General features: G+C 37.4%; 6 protein-coding genes across 9 annotated transcripts; 2 read left to right on the forward strand and 4 right to left on the reverse strand.

The window, feature by feature from the left end:
* Positions 1 to 11: 11 nt before the first annotated feature.
* Positions 12 to 2,168, forward strand: LOC17893026 (FHA domain-containing protein FHA2). Of its 2 annotated transcripts, none has more exons than XM_023786679.1 (3): positions 12 to 943; positions 1,126 to 1,189; positions 1,654 to 1,762. In XM_023786679.1, exons 1-3 carry the CDS (start codon positions 349 to 351, stop codon positions 1,760 to 1,762), a joined length of 768 nt encoding a protein of 255 aa, XP_023642447.1. In that variant the 5' UTR covers positions 12 to 348. The 2 variants fall into 2 exon arrangements, with proteins under 2 accessions (XP_023642447.1, XP_006298156.1); XM_006298094.2 differs by having other exon boundaries at positions 101 to 943; positions 1,126 to 1,283; positions 1,683 to 2,168.
* A 2,195-nt stretch (positions 2,169 to 4,363) lies between these two features.
* On the forward strand, positions 4,364 to 7,452 carry LOC17892040 (GTP cyclohydrolase 1). 2 transcript variants are annotated; one of them, XM_023785973.1, is made up of 3 exons: positions 4,364 to 4,433; positions 5,689 to 5,889; positions 6,068 to 7,452. In XM_023785973.1, the coding sequence occupies exons 1-3, from the start codon at positions 4,394 to 4,396 to the stop codon at positions 7,252 to 7,254; spliced, it is 1,428 nt and encodes a 475-aa protein (XP_023641741.1). In that variant the 5' UTR covers positions 4,364 to 4,393; the 3' UTR covers positions 7,255 to 7,452. The 2 variants fall into 2 exon arrangements, with proteins under 2 accessions (XP_023641741.1, XP_006297617.1); XM_006297555.2 differs by lacking the exon at positions 4,364 to 4,433 and having other exon boundaries at positions 4,467 to 5,889.
* Positions 7,453 to 7,576: 124 nt separating this feature from the next.
* On the reverse strand, positions 7,577 to 9,640 carry LOC17891830. The gene is made up of 2 exons (XM_023785899.1): positions 8,851 to 9,640; positions 7,577 to 8,564 (listed from the first exon to the last, which is right to left on the reverse strand). Exons 1-2 carry the CDS (start codon positions 9,038 to 9,040, stop codon positions 8,071 to 8,073), a joined length of 684 nt encoding a protein of 227 aa, XP_023641667.1. The 5' UTR covers positions 9,041 to 9,640; the 3' UTR covers positions 7,577 to 8,070.
* A 2,651-nt stretch (positions 9,641 to 12,291) lies between these two features.
* LOC17890907 (pentatricopeptide repeat-containing protein At3g07290, mitochondrial) lies at positions 12,292 to 15,105 on the reverse strand. Its single transcript, XM_006298889.2, has one exon. The coding sequence runs from the start codon at positions 15,028 to 15,030 to the stop codon at positions 12,388 to 12,390; it is 2,643 nt and encodes an 880-aa protein (XP_006298951.1). The 5' UTR covers positions 15,031 to 15,105; the 3' UTR covers positions 12,292 to 12,387.
* A 1,109-nt stretch (positions 15,106 to 16,214) lies between these two features.
* LOC17893608 (translation initiation factor eIF-2B subunit beta) lies at positions 16,215 to 19,153 on the reverse strand. Of its 2 annotated transcripts, none has more exons than XM_023786709.1 (10): positions 19,057 to 19,153; positions 18,846 to 18,916; positions 18,612 to 18,766; positions 18,236 to 18,523; positions 17,626 to 17,755; positions 17,402 to 17,509; positions 17,159 to 17,261; positions 16,952 to 17,077; positions 16,684 to 16,871; positions 16,215 to 16,561 (listed from the first exon to the last, which is right to left on the reverse strand). In XM_023786709.1, the coding sequence occupies exons 2-10, from the start codon at positions 18,896 to 18,898 to the stop codon at positions 16,489 to 16,491; spliced, it is 1,224 nt and encodes a 407-aa protein (XP_023642477.1). In that variant the 5' UTR covers positions 18,899 to 18,916; positions 19,057 to 19,153; the 3' UTR covers positions 16,215 to 16,488. The 2 variants fall into 2 exon arrangements, with proteins under 2 accessions (XP_023642477.1, XP_023642476.1); XM_023786708.1 differs by having other exon boundaries at positions 18,230 to 18,523.
* Positions 19,154 to 19,752: 599 nt separating this feature from the next.
* Positions 19,753 to 21,833, reverse strand: LOC17893742 (UV-B-induced protein At3g17800, chloroplastic). Its single transcript, XM_006297887.2, has 2 exons — positions 21,323 to 21,833; positions 19,753 to 20,716 (listed from the first exon to the last, which is right to left on the reverse strand). Exons 1-2 carry the CDS (start codon positions 21,676 to 21,678, stop codon positions 19,966 to 19,968), a joined length of 1,107 nt encoding a protein of 368 aa, XP_006297949.1. The 5' UTR covers positions 21,679 to 21,833; the 3' UTR covers positions 19,753 to 19,965.
* Between the last annotated feature and the right edge of the window lie 1,481 nt (positions 21,834 to 23,314).

Consider the following 23,314-nt stretch of genomic DNA (forward strand, 5'->3'; position numbering starts at 1 on the left):
TTATCGGCGGTATATGATCTAATATTCAATTCCTTCCTATCATCATGATTCATATAATCATTTTCATGGCCTTGCAATTTGCAAGGAGGTTTACGTAGATCAGATATGTTAAGTGGGAACTGGAAGTTATATTGGGCCGATTCAAGTTATGAGTTAATGTTTTTAGCTCAGGCCCAAATAAAACGCAAGTCTCTGAGTATGTGATCCGACTATCCCTATCCAAGATATGAAGATAAGCTAAATCGGTTTCCAAACAGATCTTATTACAATTACGATCCCTAATTTGACAGTTCCGTTCATCTTTGTTCTCCGATTTCAAAAACCGATCAAATCGGGGATTTTCACGGCATGGCTACGGCCATTGGATGCGGCAGCGAGGTGGAGGTCGGATTTGCGAAGCTGCAAGGTGAGGATTTTGAGTACTTTATGCAGTCATACTCCATTATGCTCGGCCGGAATTCTAAGAAATCAACCGTCGACGTTGATCTCTCATCCCTCGGCGGCGGGATGAACATTTCGCGCAACCACGCTCGGATCTTCTATGACTTCACTAGACGACGCTTCTCTCTCGAGGTTCTTGGTAAAAATGGCTGCTTCGTTGAAGGTGTCCTCCATCTCCCTGGGAATCCTAACGTCAAGCTCGACTCACAGGACCTTTTGCAGATTGGTGACAAAGAGTTCTACTTTCTCCTTCCGGTTCGGAGCATCTTAGGCGGCCCGTTGGGACCTAGGCACCACGTCTCAGGGCAAACTAGTGTTGTTCCGTACCGTAATTATCATTCGGGTCCGGGTTCCGGGTCGGGTAAAAAGGGCGGACGAAGTAGGGAGAACTATGAGTATGAAGATGATGAAGATGATGATGACGACGACAATGAGGAGGAGGATCTTAGGGGCAGCGGAAAGAAAACAAGGAGAGATGGATATGAAGTATATGCTTCGGGAGGTAAACCAGATTGCTCATTGTAGCTTAATTTATTTGTGCTGCAACTAAATAGGTTCCAAATTATGATGCTTAACTGATCTGATCATGCCTGTTTCAGACTTTTGAGTAAAAGTTGTAGTGATTGCTGATTGAACCTTCTTAGACTTGGATTCCATGATATTGAATCTGCTTCATGTTTTCAGAGAAGAAGAGAGAGGGAAGAGCAAAGGTAGACCGTGAAGCTGATGATCAGCAAGTTCTGCAGCTGGAAGAAAAAGATGTCGTATCATCTGTTGCCACTGTGCTTTCTGATTTGTGTGGTCCGGGAGAGTGGATGCCTATGGAAAAACTTCATTCTATGGTTAGTTCTTCCTTGATCCTTTAGCTGCCTTCTTTTGTTACAGCACGTAGCACGATCAAAAAGACCATCTCTTTGTTTACAAGATTGCATGTTAATAGGTCTATAAACAATCAATAGAAGTCCCTGAGATATTATGCGCATATCAGTCTTAAAAAGTGATATCACTGGAAGGATTATCCCACTGAAACCAGGCTTGTATGGTGTCCAGTTAGTTTTTTGAGAATTATAGTGTGAAGTTAGGTCCTTTAACAATGGGGTTGTGCTACTCGTGTATAAGTCTAGAAAGTATGATAATTACTGCACAGGTTTTGGATAAGTAGTTTGTTCTTACATTGAATTAAGCTCTTTGTTAATCAAAATATGGCTAATGCATGGTAGTGTTTGGTTGGTCTGTGACAGATATTAAAGGAGTATGGAAACGTATGGCATCACAGTCGAGTAAGAAGATACCTGACACAAGAAGACTGGGCAATCCCTGAAGCAAAGGGTAAACCATGGTACGGTTTGTTGATGCTGCTAAGAAAATACCCAGAGCATTTCGTCATCAACACTAGATCGAAGGGAAGAGTAACGCTTGAATTTGTATCTCTCGTTTCCCTACTCTCATAATCACCAAGATGATTATGCTGCTTTTGTAAGTGCAAGATCATTGTTACTTGTTAGTAATATCTTATATGTGTCCACGAAATGAGTCATGAGTGTATAAGTAAGGTTAGTGTTTAGTATTTGGTGACTCGGATTAAGCTTGTTGTTTACAGCCATACTATATGGCTTTTCAATACCTTTTGAGCCATGCTATATGGCTTTTCAATACCTTTTGATTGTTTTCTTTTGGAGGAAAACAAACAGATTTTTTAACTTGCAGATATTTCTGTTTTGTTTTTTTTTTCTTTGGACGTAGTGAATGATATTTTCTCGGAAACTGATTTAATATATTTGGACTATTTCTCAATTTGTGTGTTAGCATTCTGCAATGTGCAGTGCAGGGGCCATGCTATCACGTTAGTGATATTTGGTAGAAGAGTAATAATAAGTGGAAAACATATCACACAACTGGGAAACACTGTGCATACCAAATTCAACTTTATGCATACCAATTACCAAATACAGAAAAAGTTGTCGGTAGGAAAAATGATGGGATTGTCTGATACATCAATCAACACATTCACAATTATTGAGTATCGTTTGGACTTAAACACAACACATCAAAGGATATCATTTTTTCTTTTTTTGTTGTCGACAAAACGCCATCCACTGCTCTATCAGAATATATAACATGCCTTAAAGAAATTGAGATTTGAATAAATGATTCACCGATGTCACTAGCCCAAACACTCACTGGTATACATGTTTTGTTTGGCTGGTCGCACTATATAAGTTTATAACCACTTATATAGTTATATATTCACCTATATAAATTGGTTTTTGTTTTGTAATTTTCTTGGTTTTTCTCTAAAACTGTTGTTTCTAGAGATCTGCAATATTTTCCGCCATCTTAGTTTTCAAAATCTATATATTTTCCGTTGACGCACATAAACCAATTTTTTTAAATATAACTTTCATATGAAACGAAGAAGGAAACAAACCAAATAATTCATCGTAAAAATTGGTTATATCCAAGTCTGATACAGTACTTAACACTCCCTCCTGATTGAGAGATTTTTTGGTAAAGTGTTGAGATTACGTTTAATTTTTAGATATTACCGAACACTCCCAAATTTACGTTTAATATTTATATAAGTAGCAACCTGCGTTTTTTATTTATCTACAGCTTGGTGTGTTGGTATACCAACTAGCTAACATGTTTATAATCAACTTGAATAGTTTACTTTATACTCCATTTCTATTTCTAAAATGCCCCTCCTTGGGAAGATGGTTTCAATGATTTCGTTGCCATCGCTAGTTGCTACAAAAGAAATCTTAGCACAGAAAATGTAATCTCTAGATTTTGGCAAGATTCCTTTTTTCTTTTCTTTTTCTAATCAAAAACTTTATAGTAAAAGACGAATGCATGTGATACACGTGAATTGGGGTTGGTGTTTTGCTTAGACTTAGAGAGAGAAACAAACCATTAGGGCTTTACAATCATTTGTGAAGTTTTTTTTTACAGACTCAACTTAATAGAGAAAGACCAATGAAATATCCTGCATGTAACGTCATATTCTTTAAATACTATGAGATCCATCTAGTCTTTTCAAATTTTTTTTTAATAATAATTATTATTATGAATGATTTAAAATACTCCACTAGATGAATTGTGTAAGATACTCCACTAGATGACTAAAGTATTGATTCAAATTGGCAAAAATATTATGTAAATTAATTATTTGTAAAATACATGTATAAAGTAGACGAAAATATGTGCGGGTATTAACATAAACACACAATTTATTCATTCGATCTCGACTATTTGTTGAAATTAAGGCGAAAACTTGTCTCTATTAGTTATTAAATGAAAACTTCTAAAAAAATAACATGCAAAATACTAAGTTAGATCCATAAAAATAAGATTCATATTCTTATTTGTAAAAGATAATTGATAAGCAATAAAATAAATACAGTTATTAAACTTGTAAAACTAATAAATAAATGGTATAGGTGGATATTGATGACATAATCCATAATTTACACATTAGATCACAACTATTTGTTAAAAGTACATGCGAAAATTGTCTCATTTCATATTAATTTAGAATGTATATGAAGTTTTTTAATAAGTTACATGTAAATATTAATGATGTAAATGCATAAAAAATTCTATATATTTTCTTATAAGTTATATGTAAAAGAAGAACAAAATAAAATAAAACAATTGATTACCATTAAACTCTAAATGAAATCTTTAAGAATTAAATTTTATATGCAGATAATGATTTAGTAGATATAGACACAAAAGATAAATAATTTGCATCGTCCCATTATGGATTATTATTTTATTCTGTAAAGATGTCTCACATATGAATAATGTCACTAAAAATAAAGTCTTCTCCTTCTGTTTTCTTAATATATTCCATAAAAAGGAACTTTAAATCCTCTGGCTATATATATGTATAAAACCTAAAGAAGAAGAATGTGCTACTAAACAATAAGCGCCAATCCTACATTCAGCCATGGATACCACCAGAGCCATAGCCAGAGCCAGAGCCAGAGGTACTTTTCCTTGTTCTATCTTTCTTCACGACACCTTTTGCAAATCGTCTCATTATACTCACGTTCTCTTTAGCCCTTATAATGTACTCGTAAACGTATAACAGTAGTAAACTTATAAGCGTATAACAGTATACGAAAACTGTTACTCATCTACAAATTTGGGATAAGTCGGATCATACTTACAATAATGCCTTTTTGTTTGTTTGTTTATAAAGTGTTAGTTCTATACGATTACATGGTTTTAAAATGGTATGTTTTATTTTTATTTCCGGTCCTATTAAAAAGTATATAAAGTAGAGCAAGCGATCTAGAGTTTAATAAATCTAGTCTACTAGATTAGTAGTTTGATCGAGTCTTAAATACAGTATATATATTTGCTAGGGGTCAAAAACCTTGGAGTCTTAAATATATAGTAGAATTGATAACCGTTTAATAATTAGATGTGGTTTAGATTCGGTTCATGTTAAAAAGTTATACAAAAGTAAATCTATTTAGAGAGTACAAACAGGATGATAAACATTACACTATAAGTTATACAAACAAGATATATGTAGCTAGGGTATATGTAACTGTAATAGAGTAGTAGTATATATTTATTTGAGATGAACAAGTTGAAAGGGTTTGGTGAAATTTGAAAGTCTTAGCCGCCTTATATATATAGATTACATAAAAAATAAAAAAAACTAGTACAATTTTTTTTTTTTTTTTTTAATGTGGAGATGCTAAGCATTACGCATTCCGATACGCGAGTTGTTGTTGTTAATGGAGAAAATTAAAAATGAGTAGAAATATTATAAAAAAATTAAAAATCTCTATAAAAAAAAAAAAATGAAGGAAGCCATGAAGGAATATACAAATCCACATATTCCTGGATCAACGGGAACCCTTCGTTTCTTCCCACCCGCGTGATTGTGTATTATCCCGTTTCTCTAAGCTTTCCGGGATTAATCATTTCACCTTTTTCTGGGAAGATAACGTCGTGGGGGGGTGAGAATTTTAGTGGGCATCTTTCCAAATTCTCCAAGTTTTATTCCTTTGTCCCTTTCCTAGTTTGGTGATTCATTACATCAACGACGACTCAATTCGTTCTTAATCCGGATTTGCGGATTCGTTTTTTTCAAAATAAAAATTTAAAAAAAACCACCACCCACTTGTACGGATTCTCCTTTGGATCGAGTATTGCTGATTTGTGATTGATTTCTTGTTTTGTGGATCGGATCTGGTTTGGGGTGGCTTTTGTCAATGGGCGCTTTAGATGAGGGACATTTGAAACTTGAGCTTGACATTGGAATGAAAAATGGCTGCATTGAGCTTGCTTTCGAGCACCAACCTGAGACTTTAGCTATCCAAGACGCTGTCAAGCTTCTCTTGCAAGGTCTTCATGAAGATGTCAACAGGGAAGGCATCAAAAAGACTCCTTTCCGTGTCGCCAAGGCCCTTCGCGAAGGCACCAGAGGTATCCCCTCTCTCTCTATCTATATAAGCAACTCTGTTTTTGAGCTTATTGATCTTGGTTGGTATTGTGTTACTTGACGTTGTGTTTCTGTTGGTTTGGATCTCCCTTTTTCTTGGTTTTCGTCGGTGATATAAGTTCGTCTGTAGAAAGTATTAACCTGGTTGCTTGATTTTGTCAGGTTATAAGCAAAAAGTAAAGGATTATGTGCAGACTGCTCTGTTTCCAGAAGCAGGGTTGGATGAAGGAGTTGGGCAAGCAGGAGGAGTGGGAGGACTTGTTGTTGTACGAGATCTTGATCATTACTCTTACTGTGAATCCTGCTTGGTTCCTTTTCATGTCAAGTGTCACATTGGTTATGTCCCATCGGGCCAACGTGTTTTAGGACTGAGTAAGTTCTCTAGAGTCACTGATGTTTTCGCCAAGCGGCTCCAAGACCCTCAGCGTTTGGCTGATGATATTTGTTCTGCCCTCCAACATTGGGTCAAACCAGCTGGAGTCGCTGTTGTTCTCGAATGCTCTCACATTCACTTCCCCAGTCTGGACTTGGATTCTCTGGACTTGTCCACCCACCGTGGATTTGTGAAGCTCCTGGTTTCCTCGGGCTCAGGAGTTTTCGAGGATGAAAGCTCGGATCTTTGGGGTGAATTTCTGAGTTTTTTGATGTTCAAAGGCGTAAAAACGCAAGCTTTGTGCAGAAATGGCGGCCCTGTGAAAGAGTGGTGTCCGAGCGTTAAAAGCTCGTCTAAATTCTCACCTGAAGAAGACCCGGAAATGGTTTCTGCTGTTATTTCCATCCTTAAATCAGTGGGAGAAGATCCGTTAAGGAAGGAACTCATTGCTACACCCTCTCGGTTCCTCAAATGGATGATGAACTTCCAAAGAGCCAACCTCGACATGAAGCTAAACAACTTTAACTCTGCCAAAGTCAACGGCGAGGTCAAAGAGAAGAGGTTGCACTGTGAACTGAACATTCCCTTCTGGTCAATGTGTGAGCATCATTTGCTTCCTTTCTATGGAGTTGTTCATATTGGTTACTTTTGTGCTGAAGGATCCAACCCCAATCCTATTGGAAGTTCCCTCATGAAATCGATTGTACACTTTTACGGGTTCAAACTTCAAGTGCAAGAGAGGATGACTCGGCAGATCGCTGAGACGCTAGCGCCTCTTGTTGACGGGGATGTGATTGTTGTGGCTGAAGCCGGGCATACTTGTATGATCTCTAGAGGAATCGAGAAGTTTGGAAGCAGCACTGCGACCATTGCGGTTTTGGGTCGGTTTTCGAATGAAAATTCCGCCAGAGTAGTGTTCCTAGACAAGATCCATACAGCAAATGCCTTGAAGACAGATTCATGCTCTCCATTTTGAGACGGTTACATGTCTGTTTGTTGTCTTTTTTATGCTTCTGTTTTACTTTTCTTTATATGATAAACACTTCAAAGTCGCTAAACTTTGAAGCAAACCGATGATTTCTTGGGTTTTGATTTTTCTCTATATCTATCATGTTAGTTGTGATATTCTATTAATATATATATATACGGTTTTCGTCAGCCGTACTGTTTACAATGTTACTGTTGGACTCTGTTTCTCAAAGAGAAATTGAGCATTTTGTTCCCGTAAGTATCCAGAGCTTGGGTTTACTTCTCGTTCCGGAAATGGCAGTAAGAGTAAAGAAAAAAAGACAATACTCAGAACACAAAGGAAGACCAAGATTTGTATAGATTTCCAAGAATAATTTTGACCCCCAAACAGATAAACAAAGTAGATACAAATGTAATGTATTAGCGGGTAACTGATAAGATCTCTCCCCTATTCTCTATATCTTCTCTAATATACAACTTAATGCTAAAGCCATCTACTGGTGATGACACAGCAGAATCAAAACTGAACCAAACGTCTATCGGATCCTTCTTACAGAAAATCTCATTTCCAACAATCACACTCTCAAGATGATTTTACTCTAAAACCTACTTACTGACTCGAATCGCTCTACTAGGGATGCCTCTCTCATCTCATGAAGCCAAACCATTCATACTGCAACATCTCGCATTCCAGTTTTTCCCAGGTTATCGATGCATTAACCGTCATTGGGATTCTAAATCAAGCAAGAGTAGCTGCAATATGATGAGAGGGATGATCTTACTTTTGTGTTGATGTCAATGAACATCTGGAATGTCGTCTAAACTAGAATGGAACAACATAGGGAAAAGCTAATATATCAGCGGATTCTATTCTAAGAGCCTGGTTCCAAACTTTAGGAGTCTCAACCAATGAATTAGCATAACCTGCTCTTTGCTTTAATAATTTCACACCTGACTGACCATATAACCACTCTTGTTCATCATCATCAACCCCATGCAATTCCTCCCTTTTAGGTACATTCAATATCTGATTCAAACACTCTAAGTCCGGATGAGGCCGTTTTATTGCAGATGCTTCACCAAAATCTTTTACTTTCACTGAAGAAACCGGTGAATGACATTTGAGTTCTTGAGAAAGAATGAACCCGTTAATCTTATGCTGCTTGACCTCTGGATTATACATTGTTTCTTGCAACTCAGAAACAGGCTTTGGTAGCTTCGGATGAATTTGACATGGTCCTGGGTTTCTTCCGTTTTCCATGGATGACACAGATGAACCAACTGGCATAGCTGTCTTGTTTGGCCTAGACCCATTCTCTGCATAACAACCATTAAACAAACTGCGCTAAGAGACGAACATTAATAGACTAATAGTATATGAAAACACTTTCGTATATTATGAGAAAACCAAAAATGAACGAAATCAATATTCTATTACTAACACAAAGTGCAAAATAGATATACTATTATATAGAGGATATCAAATCAGTTATGAAGAGTAAAGAATATGATTGAATCAATATAAAGTAAAAACACACAAAAAAAAGAAAAAGAGAAAACTATGTTTCTTTTAATTAAAGGGTTTGATCAGGGAAGGACTCACCATACAACAAACCATTTGTCTCAAGATCCTTCCGTTTGCCAAGAATTCCCTCCACCGTAAAGTTCCTGACGCCTGCCTTTGGAAGGTCCAACACTCTGAAATCCCCATTATCCACAACGTCATATTCTCTCCCTTTTAATCTAGGCCCTCCCTCTACAAACTTTGGTTTCTCCATAACATTTTTGTTCATCACCTCTGCATTCTTCTCTTTACTAATCCTATTTGTTATGTTGTTCGATTCACTTTTCTTTAACCCTCTGCTGTTTAATGGCTTATCACTCTTTGTCGCACTTTCCCTGTGGTGATTCTTCTCTAGTAGTTCTTCTCTCTTTGCCTGCTCTTTTTTATCCACTGGTTTAATTAAAACTTCAGCTCCTTTCTGATCTATGCAAGATGATACTCGGAGAACCGCACTTTCAGACCTTTTTGCGGGAGCAGAATTCTTATGGGTACTGATTCTCTTTTCGTCAACTTGCGTATGGTTGGTTTGAGGCACTGGGTAGGAATTTTTGTTCTCTGTAACTCCACAAGAAAAATCAATTTTTCGTAGACTTTGACTTTCTGTAGCTTCTTCATCTCTGATCCTTCTTGCCAGGTCCTGAATAAACTTAGAATCTCCATTACCATTACTCTGCAAGGTATTTGTTATAAGTTTTTCTTTGTCCCCGCTGTTCGGCAAAACACCAGTAGATTTTCTGTCCTCTGAAGTTCTGCTCTTTTCTTTATCTCGATCCTTGTCTTTCCTATCTTTATGTTTCTCCTTTTTCTCCTTCCGTTCTTTATGTTTGTCTTTGCTTTTTTCTTTATAACTTTTCTCTGTTCCTTCTTTCTTTTCTCTATCCTTCTTCTCCTTCTTGTGCTTCTTCTCCTTGTGATTTTCCTGTGGTTTAAGTCCCACGAGAAAAAGAACACACATATATAAGTGATGATTAGAAGAAAGGCATAGAAAGATTAGTTACCTTTACTTGTCAACTGTTGGGTCAACTTAAAAGAATTTTGAGAAGAAACCAGGTCAATCATTATTTCAAGACGGACAACCTCGAGTGCATAGCTAGTCTGATATAATTAGCTCAAGATACTAATTCGTAAGCTCCTTACTATCTTCCTAATTACCCCTCCAGTTTCTAAACACACTACTCCTAGTAAAAATTTCTCATATTCTCTCAAATGGGTGAATAAAGGGTATGCTTCTAAATTCATACAAGGATAGAGAGTCACATTAGTGGAATTACTAAGTTTGGACTTATCAGTAAACTTCAGGGCATATAGGTAAACCCTTAACCTTACTAATCAATGGTATACAATTATCTAACATCCAAAACCATCAGCTACAGAAACATCTATTCAGTTCAATATGTCAGCATCTCAGCATCCTATGTTAGTAAAAAATTCCTGCAAAGCTTGCCGTGTGCTAGGATATATCATAAGGAAAACAGGAGAAAGGAAAACTGGGGCAGACCAGAAGCTAATATTGGGAAAAATAAGTGTTTCTCACATATGAGGTAGTTAAAGTCCAATAGCATTTATGATTCTCATAACAGATATCAATTCCTCTATCACTACATAACTGTTTTGGGAGACAATACCTCAGACTCGACCAACTTTAACAGTAATGCTACATTTGTAACAGTCTCAATGGTTCCTTACTCCAATACTATATTGGGTCCACAATTTCTAGAAAGCCACAAAAAGGAACCCACAAATGCGTCTATTCATTACTTTCCTCCATTAAAAAGTAGAGTCATGATAAATATGCTAGAGGCAAAACGCAGTTACCTAAGTACACTAGTCACTTGCCAAAAAAACTCAAGCAGGGGACAAGGTTAGAAACACCAGCAAGATCATGATTTCAAAGGAGGCATAGGTCCTAAGAGTTAACATGAGAACCTTTATTAAAGAGTCTGCTTCATCGGTTCTAAACTGCTTCTCATATCCTGGAGGTGGAAATGGGAAGCAACGAGACATGGCACGTATCTGTCGAAACCGTTTAAAGTGGTATACTTTCAACCACTCGTGTTACTTTCTCGCTCCTTTATCCCAACACCTGACCAGATCAGAATCTTTGATCCAGTCCACCATATCAATAAAAATCACTTTGAAGCTCCAAACTTGACACCTTAACTTAGAATACACTATAAATATAGCAATTTTACACCTTGGAACCTCAAGATTTGCCGTCAACCTGCCAAGCCCATGAGCACAAAATCAAAAGCAGAACCATTTGAAAAAAAAAAAAAAGGAAGATTAGCTTAGTAGTCAAAAATGGGGAGCTCAAAGCACCTTTTATCGGCTAACGAACATGTGATGTGGGAGGCAAGTTGGCCTCTTTCGGATTGAATGAGTAATCCGCAAATCGATAGATAAACTTATTCCAAATCAAATCCCAGAGACCTCAATTAGGGTCTAAATCAGGGGCGTGATCCAATCCAATCAAACCCTAAAAAATTAAAATAAAAACAAAATCGCAAACTAAGAGAATGAGAATTTGCTTAAGTGCACCAATTGCACACGCAAGAGGTTAAGTAAGTAAGGAAAGGAAAGGAGAAAAAAAAAACGAAATCTTTGGGGGAAACCCAGATAACGTAAATTAGCTCTCAAGTATCAGCGGATCATAATTCAAAACTTTGCCAAGGAGACCCAAAAACACGATAGAAATTAAGGTTTTTGTTTTTGTTTTTGTTTTTGCTTATGGAAAAATAATAGAAACTAACGGTGTTCTTTAAAACAGCTTCGGTTATATTCTTTTTTTTCTTTTAATGAAAAATCATATACAATAGAGAGAGAGAGAGAGGGAGAGATGGGAAGATCTCAGAGAGAAGAGGAGAGAAATAGAGAAGAAGAAGAAGAAGAAGAAGAAGAAAGTGAGAAATATATCTCTTCTCTCTTCTCTCTCTCTCTCTATCAATCTCCATGTGTTGGCATATGGGTGCGTATATACCTTCTCTTTCTGTATATATATCTGTGACTGTAAATGTTCTTCTCTCTGTCTTTTTTTCTTATTTTTAATAACCGGACCTTTTATAATATATAGGGGATATGGTTTTATTGTTCTTCGACAAGAAGAAAAGAAGAAGAAGACTCTCTCTCTCTCTCTCAAAACCCCAGCCAATTAAAAGTGAAACTTTGGTCTGAATTTTGCAAAATTGAATTTTTACCAATGAGGGACAAAGATAAAAGAAAGGTCTGTGTTCCAAAAATAAAAATAAAGAGAGGTCTTTTTGGCTTCGGCAATTTCTAAACGAAAGATCTTTTCGGCTCTATACCAGATCATCATCGTATATAATAAGTGTGGACCGAGAGATTTATTAGCGGTAACAACATCTAATGCCCAACTATTTTCAAAAGGTGGGTATATTTTTACTATCTTCTAGGCCTAGCCCAACTAGGATCCTCGTACTCCTCTACTGATCACTCTTAAACAGAATCAAGCACGGTACGACGTAGGGTATGATCCAAACTTTATACACTTCAAAAGGATTCTTAGTTCAAAAAGAAAAAAAAAAAGGAAGCTACACAAAATCGAAACAGTAATATATTTTAGAAGGTTGGTCTTTCTCTGCAGTGCAATTCATCAACCAGATCTATTACTTCATCGCAACCACCCGTTTCATCTCCTTCCATGAGACACTCTACATAAGGCAGCACCTCAGCTTTCTCTACAACTCCATTTGAGGTAAGAAGCTCCATTACGACCTCACGCGCCCGCTCGGTATCTCCTTCCTTCTTCAGACCTTGAACCACTAGGCAGAAGGATTTGAAACTCGGGACAAACCCGGATTTGAGAACAAGTGTTATCAGCTCCAAACATTTGCTATGTTTCTTCTTGCTGCAGTAAGATTCCATGATGATGTCGACCGCCTTTTCAAGAAAAACACCGCTCTTCAGTATAGTTTGGACTAGATCGTTGGACTCGTCCGTTCTTCCCTCTTTGCATATCCGTGTGACCAAGAAAATACATAATCCGCTGGTAGACCCACCGAGTTGTTCAACCACAGATATGAGTTCGCTGATACATTCAGGATCGGTCTCTCTAAGAGCAATATCAGAAACACTACTCTCATCTGAATTATCAATACCCTTTCGAGATAAGACATGTCCCCGTAACAAAGAAAAATAGATACGATCATTTAGTTCATATCCTCTTTCAACCATTGCTCTTACAGTGTCAATAGCACAGTCTAGTCTTCCATTATCAACATATCCTTTCACCATAACAGTATAAGTAACATGGTTTGGTAAAATTCCTGAATCTTGCATAGCAGAAAGAAGCTTCTCTGCTTCCTCGACTCTTCCTAGTTGACAAAGACCATTGATGATGATTGTGTATGGATAGACATTTGGCAAACAACCACTTAACTTCATCAGTTCTACCATCCTGAAGGAACCACTTATATCACCTGATCGAATCAACCCGTCAACCAATGTTGTATAAGTCACCACTGAAGGAACTAAACCAAGCTTATTGATTTTCCCAAACATTGCTAATTCCTCTTTCACTTTACAACCCTTACTGAGCATATCAAGAAGCACATTCAGGGAGTGAGGAGTTGTTAATATTCTCATCTTAAGCAATGTCTCCAGGATATACAATGCGCTCCGGGTTTTACCGACTTTACAGAAACCATCAATAAGAGTTGTACCTGTTACTTCATCCAGGTTTATTCCTTTTCTAAGCATCAAACCTAAGAACCCACTAGCTACATCAGCCTTCCCCTGTTTGCAGAAAGCATTAATTATAGCGGTATATGTAAGACAATCAGGCTCAAGATCAAAAGAATTCATCACGTTGAGTAGCTTGTAAGCCATACTCATATGACCTTCTCTACAAAGCCCATCGATCAAAATGTTATAGCTCACAATGTCAGGTGACAGGCCATTGTCAACCATTCTCTTCAAAAGGTGCACAGCCTTGTACGGTTTCCCGACTCTACACAACCCTTCCATAAGCTCGTTGAAAGTTCTTACATTTGGTTTGCAAGCCCTCTTCTCCATTACAGTAAGAAGTTCAAAAGCAGGAACAACTAGTCCATCTTTACAGTAGCCATTTATTAACGCATTGTAAGTTATTATACTAGGAAATATCCCGTCTTTGACCATATTTCGAAAAACCCCATTAGCCTCTTTAATCTTTCCGTCTCGACACAACCCATCAATCAGAACAGTGTAAGTGTGAGCGTTTGGTTTGCACCCTCTAGCAGTCATCTCATCAAACATGCTAAAAGCTCCATCAATCAAACCTCGATCGCACAAGGCTTTAATAAGCACAGTATATGTACGTGTGCTTGGATGGCAACCTTTCTCACCCATTTGATCTTTTAAGCCAAAGGCTTCTTCAAGTCTCCCTACTTCACACATCCCGTGAATCAAAATGGAGTAACTAACAGAGTTTGGTGCACAATTTCCCTCTCTGGACATGACATCAAACACGGTGAGTGCATCTCTTATATTCAATCCACGGCAAAAACCCAGCAACAAAGAAGTGCATATATGAGAATCTAGCAGAAACCCAATTTTAAGAAACTTACACAAGAACATCTCAGCGGCATCCGTGAATCCATTCTTACAGAGAGCATTGATAATGGTTCTGTAATCAATCATGCCAACAACAAATCCGTCAGCTTCCATTCTTCTGAAAGTCACGTAAGCCAAAAACCCCAAATCAAGTTTAGCCAAGGACATCAAAAGAGAGCTGTAACAAGGGTAATTTAACCGGAATCCAAAAAGAATTCGCAGCTCATCAAAACAACCCATTAGATTCAACATCTCTTTCTCGCATCTACTGCATTCCCTAATCAACAAAACGATAACATCATGCGCAACCCGATACATACCGGAAGAAACAATCAGTTTCAGAAGCTGAGTTTTCTGAGCTGGCTCGAAACAATACGAAGAATGCTTGCAGACCCACATGAAAAAGCGAACGCAAATGTCGTTATCGCTGCGTTGATGCGAAATGACCTGTGAAGCTACATGTGGGTTCATGTGAGAGACTAGGGATTTGAGAGAACTGTTCTTTTCCCAATTGGAAATTTTCAGCAAAGATGCGACGTCGTGAGGCGCCATCTCGTCCGGGGAAAACTGGGAAAGTGGAGAAGAGACGGAGAAGAAGGCATTCGAAGAAGGAAAAACAAGACGCCCCAAAGCTAAGATCTTTCGAGGACTTCTGTTACGTATCAGCATACACAGATTGAAGGGAGCCGGAGGGAAACAAATGAAAAAATGATTACTTTAACTAGAGGGTTTAGGGTTTTTTTTTTTTTTTTGTCTCTCTTGCAATTGGAACAATGGGGTTTATGCTGCAATATCAGGTGTTGTCTTCTATTCTCACGGAGACGGTATAGTGATACGGTTATCGAATCAGCTTATCGGAATTGAACCGAATCGAACCAATGCATCCATAGCATGACACTTTTGAATCTTTGGTTTGCAATATTCCCTTGCACCCAAATCTTTTAATTAGTAAAATAAGACCAACATTATAGGTAGTATGCTAATTAGGGTATCTTAGAATTAATTAGTATTAAATTTGAAAAAGTTGAGTTTAAGAGTTTTTAGTTTTGAGATGTGTTTATTGGTAGGATCTTAAGTTGGGTATCTTAGAAAAAAATTTATAATTTGTAATTTAAGAAAATTTTATAATTATTGCAAATTTAGAATTTGAAAACATACATAAGAGAGAAATTATAAGATAGAAATTATAACATAAAGTACAATAAATTTAAACGTGAAAATTTACTCCAAATATGTTTGACCAGATCGTTATTCAATTGTTCATGCTTAGCTCGATCCCGAAGTCGAGTTCTAGCGGCCATCAGATCGACGAAATTTGAAGGCATATATGTATCATACGAGAAATCCACTCTTGTACTTTCGACAGTTTCCGCTTGTTGAAATTCGGTGACATCAAACTGAGTATACATATCTCGTTCATTTTCATCTGGATATCTTAGAAAGAAAATAAAATTATTTAAAAATTAAATTAAATTAAAAATTGTAATTTGAGAAAATTTTATAATTATAGCAAAATTTAAAATTTAAAACATACATAAGATGGTGGTCGTCGGTTGACAAAAAAAAGATGGTGGTCGTCGGTGATATTGTTGTTTCGCATCGCGAGAAAAAGAAAGAAAAAAACTAAGTTATTTTTTTCCCTTATATATTTATCTATGTATCCAATCAAAATGTGCCACGTATACGTATCTTAACCCTCCAAAAGTATCTTATATAAGATACCTATCTTAAATATCTTACCTAAAATTATGATTTTTGATTTAAATTTAAATCTTAAATTTGCTAAGATACTGCTTAAATCTCCTTGATAAGATGTCCTCTTCCTGTATTCTCGTATTAGAAATACAAAAAGCTAAAGAAAGAAAATGTCGTCTTGAGTGAAAAAAAAAGCATATCAAGTAACAATAGACACCATTGAGACTGCACTAAACGAATTACTCCGAGACACGGCAAAAATAAACTTGGCCTGAAAAGCTTCAGACACAAAGATGTTTCTCTTTCTCATTCACAATCCTTGAGTAAACTAGTTTGTGCAATGTACATATATTCTTCAATTGTGAATGACTGACCAACCGAGTGACTGTCGTATCGTTCTCACCAGAGACCCAAAAACTAGTCCTTTTCTCGCTACATCACCAAATCATCAGCAGAGTAATAGTCAGCAATAAGGCGGTACATGTAAGATGGATTGTGTCCTCCCCTGTGACCAAAACCGTTACGCTATCATCAACACTTAATCCAAACAAAGTAATGCCACGAAAATGGACCAGCCTAGAAATACAGCATCTTACAGTAAACCAAAGATATATATAGCAGACTTACGTATCCGTTATGAAGAGACTGACAAGGTTTGGTGGGACATAATCGAATGTTGGGTTGACAACTTGAAGAGACCCGGAACCCGCTCCAGAGTCCAGGCAATCCGAGAATTCACCAAAATCCAACAGTTCAGATGGAGATCTCAGCTCATTTAGTAATACCTCCGGATTGTGTGGATAGAGTGGACACAACTGTTATTACATAAGAAACCCTCAGTCAAGTTTTGAGACCAATCAACAGTTTGAGATATTCAACACAACTCAAAACCAACCTTGTGACTACCGGCTAGAACCACAAATGGGACTGCGTGCTTTTTTGCTGCAAGAGCAGCCATGTTGACACCAACAGGTCCTATAACCCCACCATTAGCCATCACTGCATGGGCTCCAATTATAACCTGTGCATGATCACATCACTTGTAATCTATTTAGAAGCTAAGGACAGGAAAATATAAAACTGGACAGGATTGAATATGTACCATATTCACTCGAGATATCATAGCAAACACTGCAGAGTCGGTAATCACTGTGGTCTGCAAACCTCTAGCTACCAGTTCTTTTGCTAATAGATGGCCCTGATACCTAATATAATAGGATAGAATCGGACCCAAAAAGAAGATACAGCTGAGTTAGATGAACATAACAGAGAGTACATGAAAATGTTGCACAAAGCAGAAAACACTAGGTAAGGATGGAACAAATAGCAAAAGGAGAGACCAAACCTTGGAGCACCTTCGGCGACAAATACACGAAAAGATCTTTTTTTCTCCTTTGCAGCACACAGAAACTCAAGCACTGTTCTTGAGCTACCCAGGGTTAGGATCACCTCACTATAAAATTGAATTTAGGCAATATAAAGTTGCATTTGTGGAAAGAAACTGATTCAGTTTTGGTTCTCCATGTATTGCATGTTACAGATAATTAAAGCTATAGAAAAAAAAATTACTTTTGATGTATATGCTCTATAGCTTGCTCAGCAATCTGCTCATGACAACCAGCAATCTCATGAATAAGTTGATTCACTCCTTCGATAACATCATGCTTTAGCTTCCGAGTTAATGAACTTTTATCGGCAGCTAAACAAAGGGTAATTAGACCATTAATATCAACCAGAAATTATAACATATTTTTTGTTGCCATATAAAGTTTTGACATATGATTCATTTTAGATCAGACTGATAAGAGCAGATATGATTCCCAATTTATCTCTATTACTCAGTTACACAGTACAAATTCACAAAGAATTTCAGCAAGAAATCGACATGAATCAGTAAAATAGGGTTAACTTCAGGATTCCATAAAATCTTCCAAGCTTTAAATAGGTCCCAAAGCAAAACAAAAACCACTTGACACCTATATCTATCTAAGTTAGCTCAAAAGAAAACCATATGTATCTAAATCTAAAAGCATTTTGTTACTCAACATTAGTATATTCCTACTATAACACTTATCTTCATGGCTGGTCAAAGACATCACTAAGACAGGCGGCATAAGGATCTAGAGAAAAGACCAACATGTGGAAAGGAGAGCCAAAGGCATGGAAAAGGTACATTTACTTTTGCTTTCGGAATCAGCACCGGATGAAGATGTGTATGGGACAGTTGCAGATTCAGGAGTGCCCTCGAGTAGCGTTTGCAAAGATGGAGGGCGTAACGTACTCCTAGCTGCAGCTGCAACAACTGCTGCAGACATTGCAGGATACCCAATTCCTTTGCAGTTATCTACATCATCATCATCACTTGCATCCAACAAGTCCAAACCCGCCATAGCTGCTGTAGTGAGGGAAAGATCCTCCTCCCTTATAATATGCAAAACCCGTCTAACTACATTTCCCACCGCAAGCTCTGCAAAACCATATCCAGTAAAACGTTATTCCTTGTGCAGTATGAAGGAGAAGACGTAAGCAAAAGAAGAGAATTTCAGAAAGCATACCAACTGGATTTGCAGCTACCAATTGCTGACCAACGGCTTTCACAGCATCAATAAGAGCAGCGGCCTGGTTTGCGTGAGGCACTCGCTGATACGAAATTACTGACCTAAGAAGCTCTACAGTGCATTTGGCGGTAGCCTGTGAGCCCTCAATCTTACTGCATAACATATGATCAAATCAAATCAGCAACTCCCTTAAGAAAACGGTTTGGCGAAATAAAACCGCGAGAGATTTACCGCTTCCTGAGCTTGTTTACAAACTCCACCACCGTTGATTGTACGTCCGGCATCTTCCTTATGTGAAATCACTGAGCAAATGCAAAACTAGAGGGGTCAGAATTGATAAACCCTAATCAAGCGCGATTCGCGGCAGCAGAAAGAAGGCAAAAAGAGGAACCTAATGTGGGAGACAATACAAAAGATAAGGAAGCAAAAAGGGTAAGCTTACCAGTAAGTATGCGACGGTGGCGGACGATAAGGAGATGATGTAGGAGATATATTCCGGCGAGAGAGAAACGGAATTGAAATAGGAGACCAGATTTTACTGAGCGAATTTGGGATTTTTTTGGTAGGTCTAACTTTTGGGCCCAAAGTGATCTTTGAGGGCCGAGAGAAAAGAAAGCCCAATACGAAAGCGAAACACGAACAGTAAAAAAAGTTAAAATAATAACTGTCTGTAAGGACACCATTATTGGTGGTATATTAGAAAGCTAAGATACCCCAATTTTACAAAAAAAAAATCTTACTAAAATTTTTTTTCTAAGATTTTTTACACCATTATAAGATTTTACACCATTATAAGATTTTTTTTCTAAGATTTTTTACACCATTATAAGATTTTACACCATTATAAGATTTTACACCATTATAAGATTTTTTTTAAGATTTTTTTTTTGTAAAATTGGGGTATCTTAGCTTTCTAAGATACCACCAATAATGTTGGTCTAAGACCATCATTATTGGGGGGATCTTAGAGGCTAAGATCCCCCAATAATGATGCCCTAACTCTCGTTTATATAAGACCTCCTCCTTCTATTTGAAAACAAACTACTGTAGCTTCTTTGAGATCTAAACTATAGATCTGTTTGGTTTTGACGACAGTTGAATTAGTTTCAGATCTTCGGTAAAAAGGAGAAAGATCACATGGAACAAGGAAACTAAACCCATAACATAAAAATTGAACACCACTTTGTCTATTCCTTATAGACAGCACCACATTCTTATTTGGTCGTAGAGATATTTATAACTAAGCAAAAGCTATACACCGAAGAATTGCCTGAGAGAGATTCGGCAGAAATATTACTCTATATACACAGCACCAGACGATCATGAAGGTTTCCTTCTAACCAAACTGGTCTTATATGCTTCTTTTGCCTTCTTGTTCTTCTGCATTCCCATTTTCCTTGAGCTTATATGCACCATCTACATACAATTCCGTGTCCCACAGAAATGTCCCAAACGCCACTGCCTCGAGTACCAACCGCTTCAGACTCGAAAACGATGTCACAAAGGTTTCATCGTTCTCCTCCGTGCCAAAAAGGGCCAAACTTTGCTTCTCTATCAGATTCCTTGCTTCCTCCGTCCTCGGTTTTGCGCATCTCTGCAATGTCTCTGGATCGAAGTCTGATATGTAATGTCTCAGCTGCTGCTTGTTGGATATCTGTGCAGTGCCCGTTGTGAAAGAGCATCCAAAGATGGGACTTTTCAGATATCCGCTTCCATGGATATCCGACAAGGAACACTCTAGCTGGTGCCTGAGAGAAGCGGATTTCAAGAAGTAACCGAACAAGATCGAGGCGGCGTATACCTTCCTGAGATGCAGTTTCTGTATCTGAGTTGTTGCCCAGTTGTCCGTCACACATGAATTGACCCGTAGTCCAATGACTGCGCTTACGTGTTCTTTGATTATCTCAAGAGTATCACAGCTGTAAATCGACTCTAGCTCCCAGTCTTTAGAAGGCCAGATCTCGAGCCTTCCATTGTAGATGCATCTGGAGAGCTTTGGAACGAGAGTGACTCTTATCTCTGAGTATTTGTAGAAGATTAACATGTACATTATGTCTTGGACTGCAGTTTTGCAGTAACGTTCCTTTAGTTGAGCTATCCTTCTGCCAAACATGGAGAAAATCAGGAAATCAGTGATCATAAGAGAGCAGAAAACAGCAGGAAAAAAAAAACCAACAAACAGAGCATTGCATGGCCTGAGCTGCAAGTTAAACATAACAACAAGCTGCAGAAACAGAACACTAAGTCGAACACAGGCAAGAAACTGACTGATGAATATTATACATGCGGAACTAGCAAATAGTTTAAAACAACACTGAAAATTTAACTAAGTAACAGAAACATGAGCCAGCCTTATGATGGAACACCAAAATAAAGCTTGCTTCACAAGGCAGAGCATTAGAAATCACCAGCAATTCATAACTGTAGCACTATCTTGTTTCAAATCAGCCATTCCATAAGCCTGATACTTCTATCACCACAAATACCAACAAACTAATAGAACACACAAAAAATTAGACAACTTATAATCTGACTTAGCAAGCTTATGTGGTAAATACACAAACCAATTTGTGAGAGATTAGAGAAGCGATTGTAACTAATGATTTACACTGGTTTCTCTGTATCTTCCTAATCATACGAATGTTCACACTTCACAGCATAACGGATTATTTGTGTATTGGAAGAGATTACAGAGTAAGTCAAGGGACCTGTGGAGAGAAGCCTCATCGAAACCAGAGCTTAGAGACATACGAGCTAAAGCAGCTTCCCTATCATCAGCGAGTTGCTTAAGCTCATCAGCAGCAGCGTAGTGAAAAAGCTGGCGCTTGTTAAGCAACACGCTTCTCAGAAACCTCCCCTGAGCGGATCGTGGCTCAAGCGGCGCGTTAAGACTGCTTCCAGGCTCGCACCGGCTCGGTCCCGCCGCCGCAACCACAACCATCGAGCTAGACACGATCTTCCGCTTAATCGGAAAAACACAACCACCGCCTCCGTCGCCGCTCTGTCTCCTGGAACGCGAAGGGAGAAACGGTAGCGCCGCTTGATTGGAGATACAACTATCCATATTTAGCAATCAAAAACAGTTGAAGGACAAAGAAAAAAACCCTAAAAGGATCTGTGATTGAGAGAAAAAAAGGAGAAGAAGATTGATGAATATATTTTTTTTTTTTTGCGGATTAGTGGGAGAAGTGGTGAAGAATGGATAAGGTAGAAGAAAAAGAAGAGTATCTTTTTTATTAATTATTCTGTTTCTGTTGTTTCGTTTCGGATAAAATATTTGATTCTGTTTTTTTTTCTTCTCAAACTGTTTGTTCCTATGGGCTCTCTCCTCTCCTCTCACTTAAGTCGGTGTGTGGTTATCATTTACCTCCAACTTGGACAAGTGCATATATGTTACTGGCTTGCTTATATAAAATCTAGATTTTGATCCGAGAGACATTATATAGAATTTTCAAGAATATCCTTGGATTCAAAGCAAAAGTCAAAAAAAATTCGCATGATTAATGAAACATACTAGTAGTACAATATAATTAGGAAGTTTTAGTAAACCTCAATTCCCATTTATATATTTTTGATCTCACAACATTAATAAAGCATACAATTCGGAAGTTTAGCAAGTCCAATAGAGAAAATTTGAACTTTCTTCCCCTACATGAACAATTTTTTATTTTTTTCTTAAAAGTATTGAAGAGTCGTGTAACTTTACGTAAAAATAAGTCGTATGATTTTCATATTCATAATAGTTAGGTGGTTGATGTTTACAGATGTGTGTTTACATACACACACATAAACATAGGATATAATTTATGTGTTTATTATATTATTCCGGACTAGATATTGATACCTTATCTCTCTCAATTATTGGCGATATATTCAAAACAAGTGTAATACGACCCCATTTATATAGTCCTTTGTGCCTCTGCGAATACTTACTATATAGGATTGGACCGCTTGGTGGTCCTCTAGAGCCGGCTTATATATATAAAACAGCCACCACCACTAGTTTTCTTCAACCATCATCCATCAATCGGCTAACAGTTTTGATCGATCGTTATGTTTCTTTATTTTCTTAACAAAAGTCAAAAGTGTGAATCATTCATCTATTGAACAAGGTGTTATTGTGGGTTGATTAATAGTTCCAAGTTGCTAGTGTTTGAGCTCGAGATCTTCCCCACCTGTTTTATTTTCTTTACACTCCCGTTGAGTTACTGACACAGACACCATATAATATATTTATTAGGTTTAGTGTACCATTATTTTATTAAATAAATTTTCTAGTTGAAATGTAGTTTTCTCTCGGAACTGAAAATACAGTCAATATTGTGTGTTTACCAAAAAAAAAAAAAAAAAATTGGGAAAGTTTAGTGATGCTAATATGGATTAGCATATTTCAAGATCTAACGACTTTGATTTTAATCAAGTTTTGTGTTTATTATTTGACTTTTGCTTCAAAAATGCATGCCTGATATGGAAACATATTCACTTTCGTATACAAAGTACAACAGCTTATCGAGTGTGTCGACCTCGTGAGAGGTTTTGATCCTAAGTAGTGAATGATTGATTGTTAGGATAAGTGGTGGCTCCTATCATGCATAGCGGCGTGTACAATGTTTTGCTATAACCTGGGTGGTCCACACTCCAGAACCTTACTTATAGAGTTTTAACCCATCACTCCTAAAAGTTGGATTTCATATTTGAAA

This window comes from Capsella rubella, unplaced genomic scaffold (assembly GCF_000375325.1).
Source record: "Capsella rubella cultivar Monte Gargano unplaced genomic scaffold, Caprub1_0 scaffold_3, whole genome shotgun sequence".
NCBI classification, from domain to species: Eukaryota; Viridiplantae; Streptophyta; class Magnoliopsida; order Brassicales; family Brassicaceae; genus Capsella; species Capsella rubella.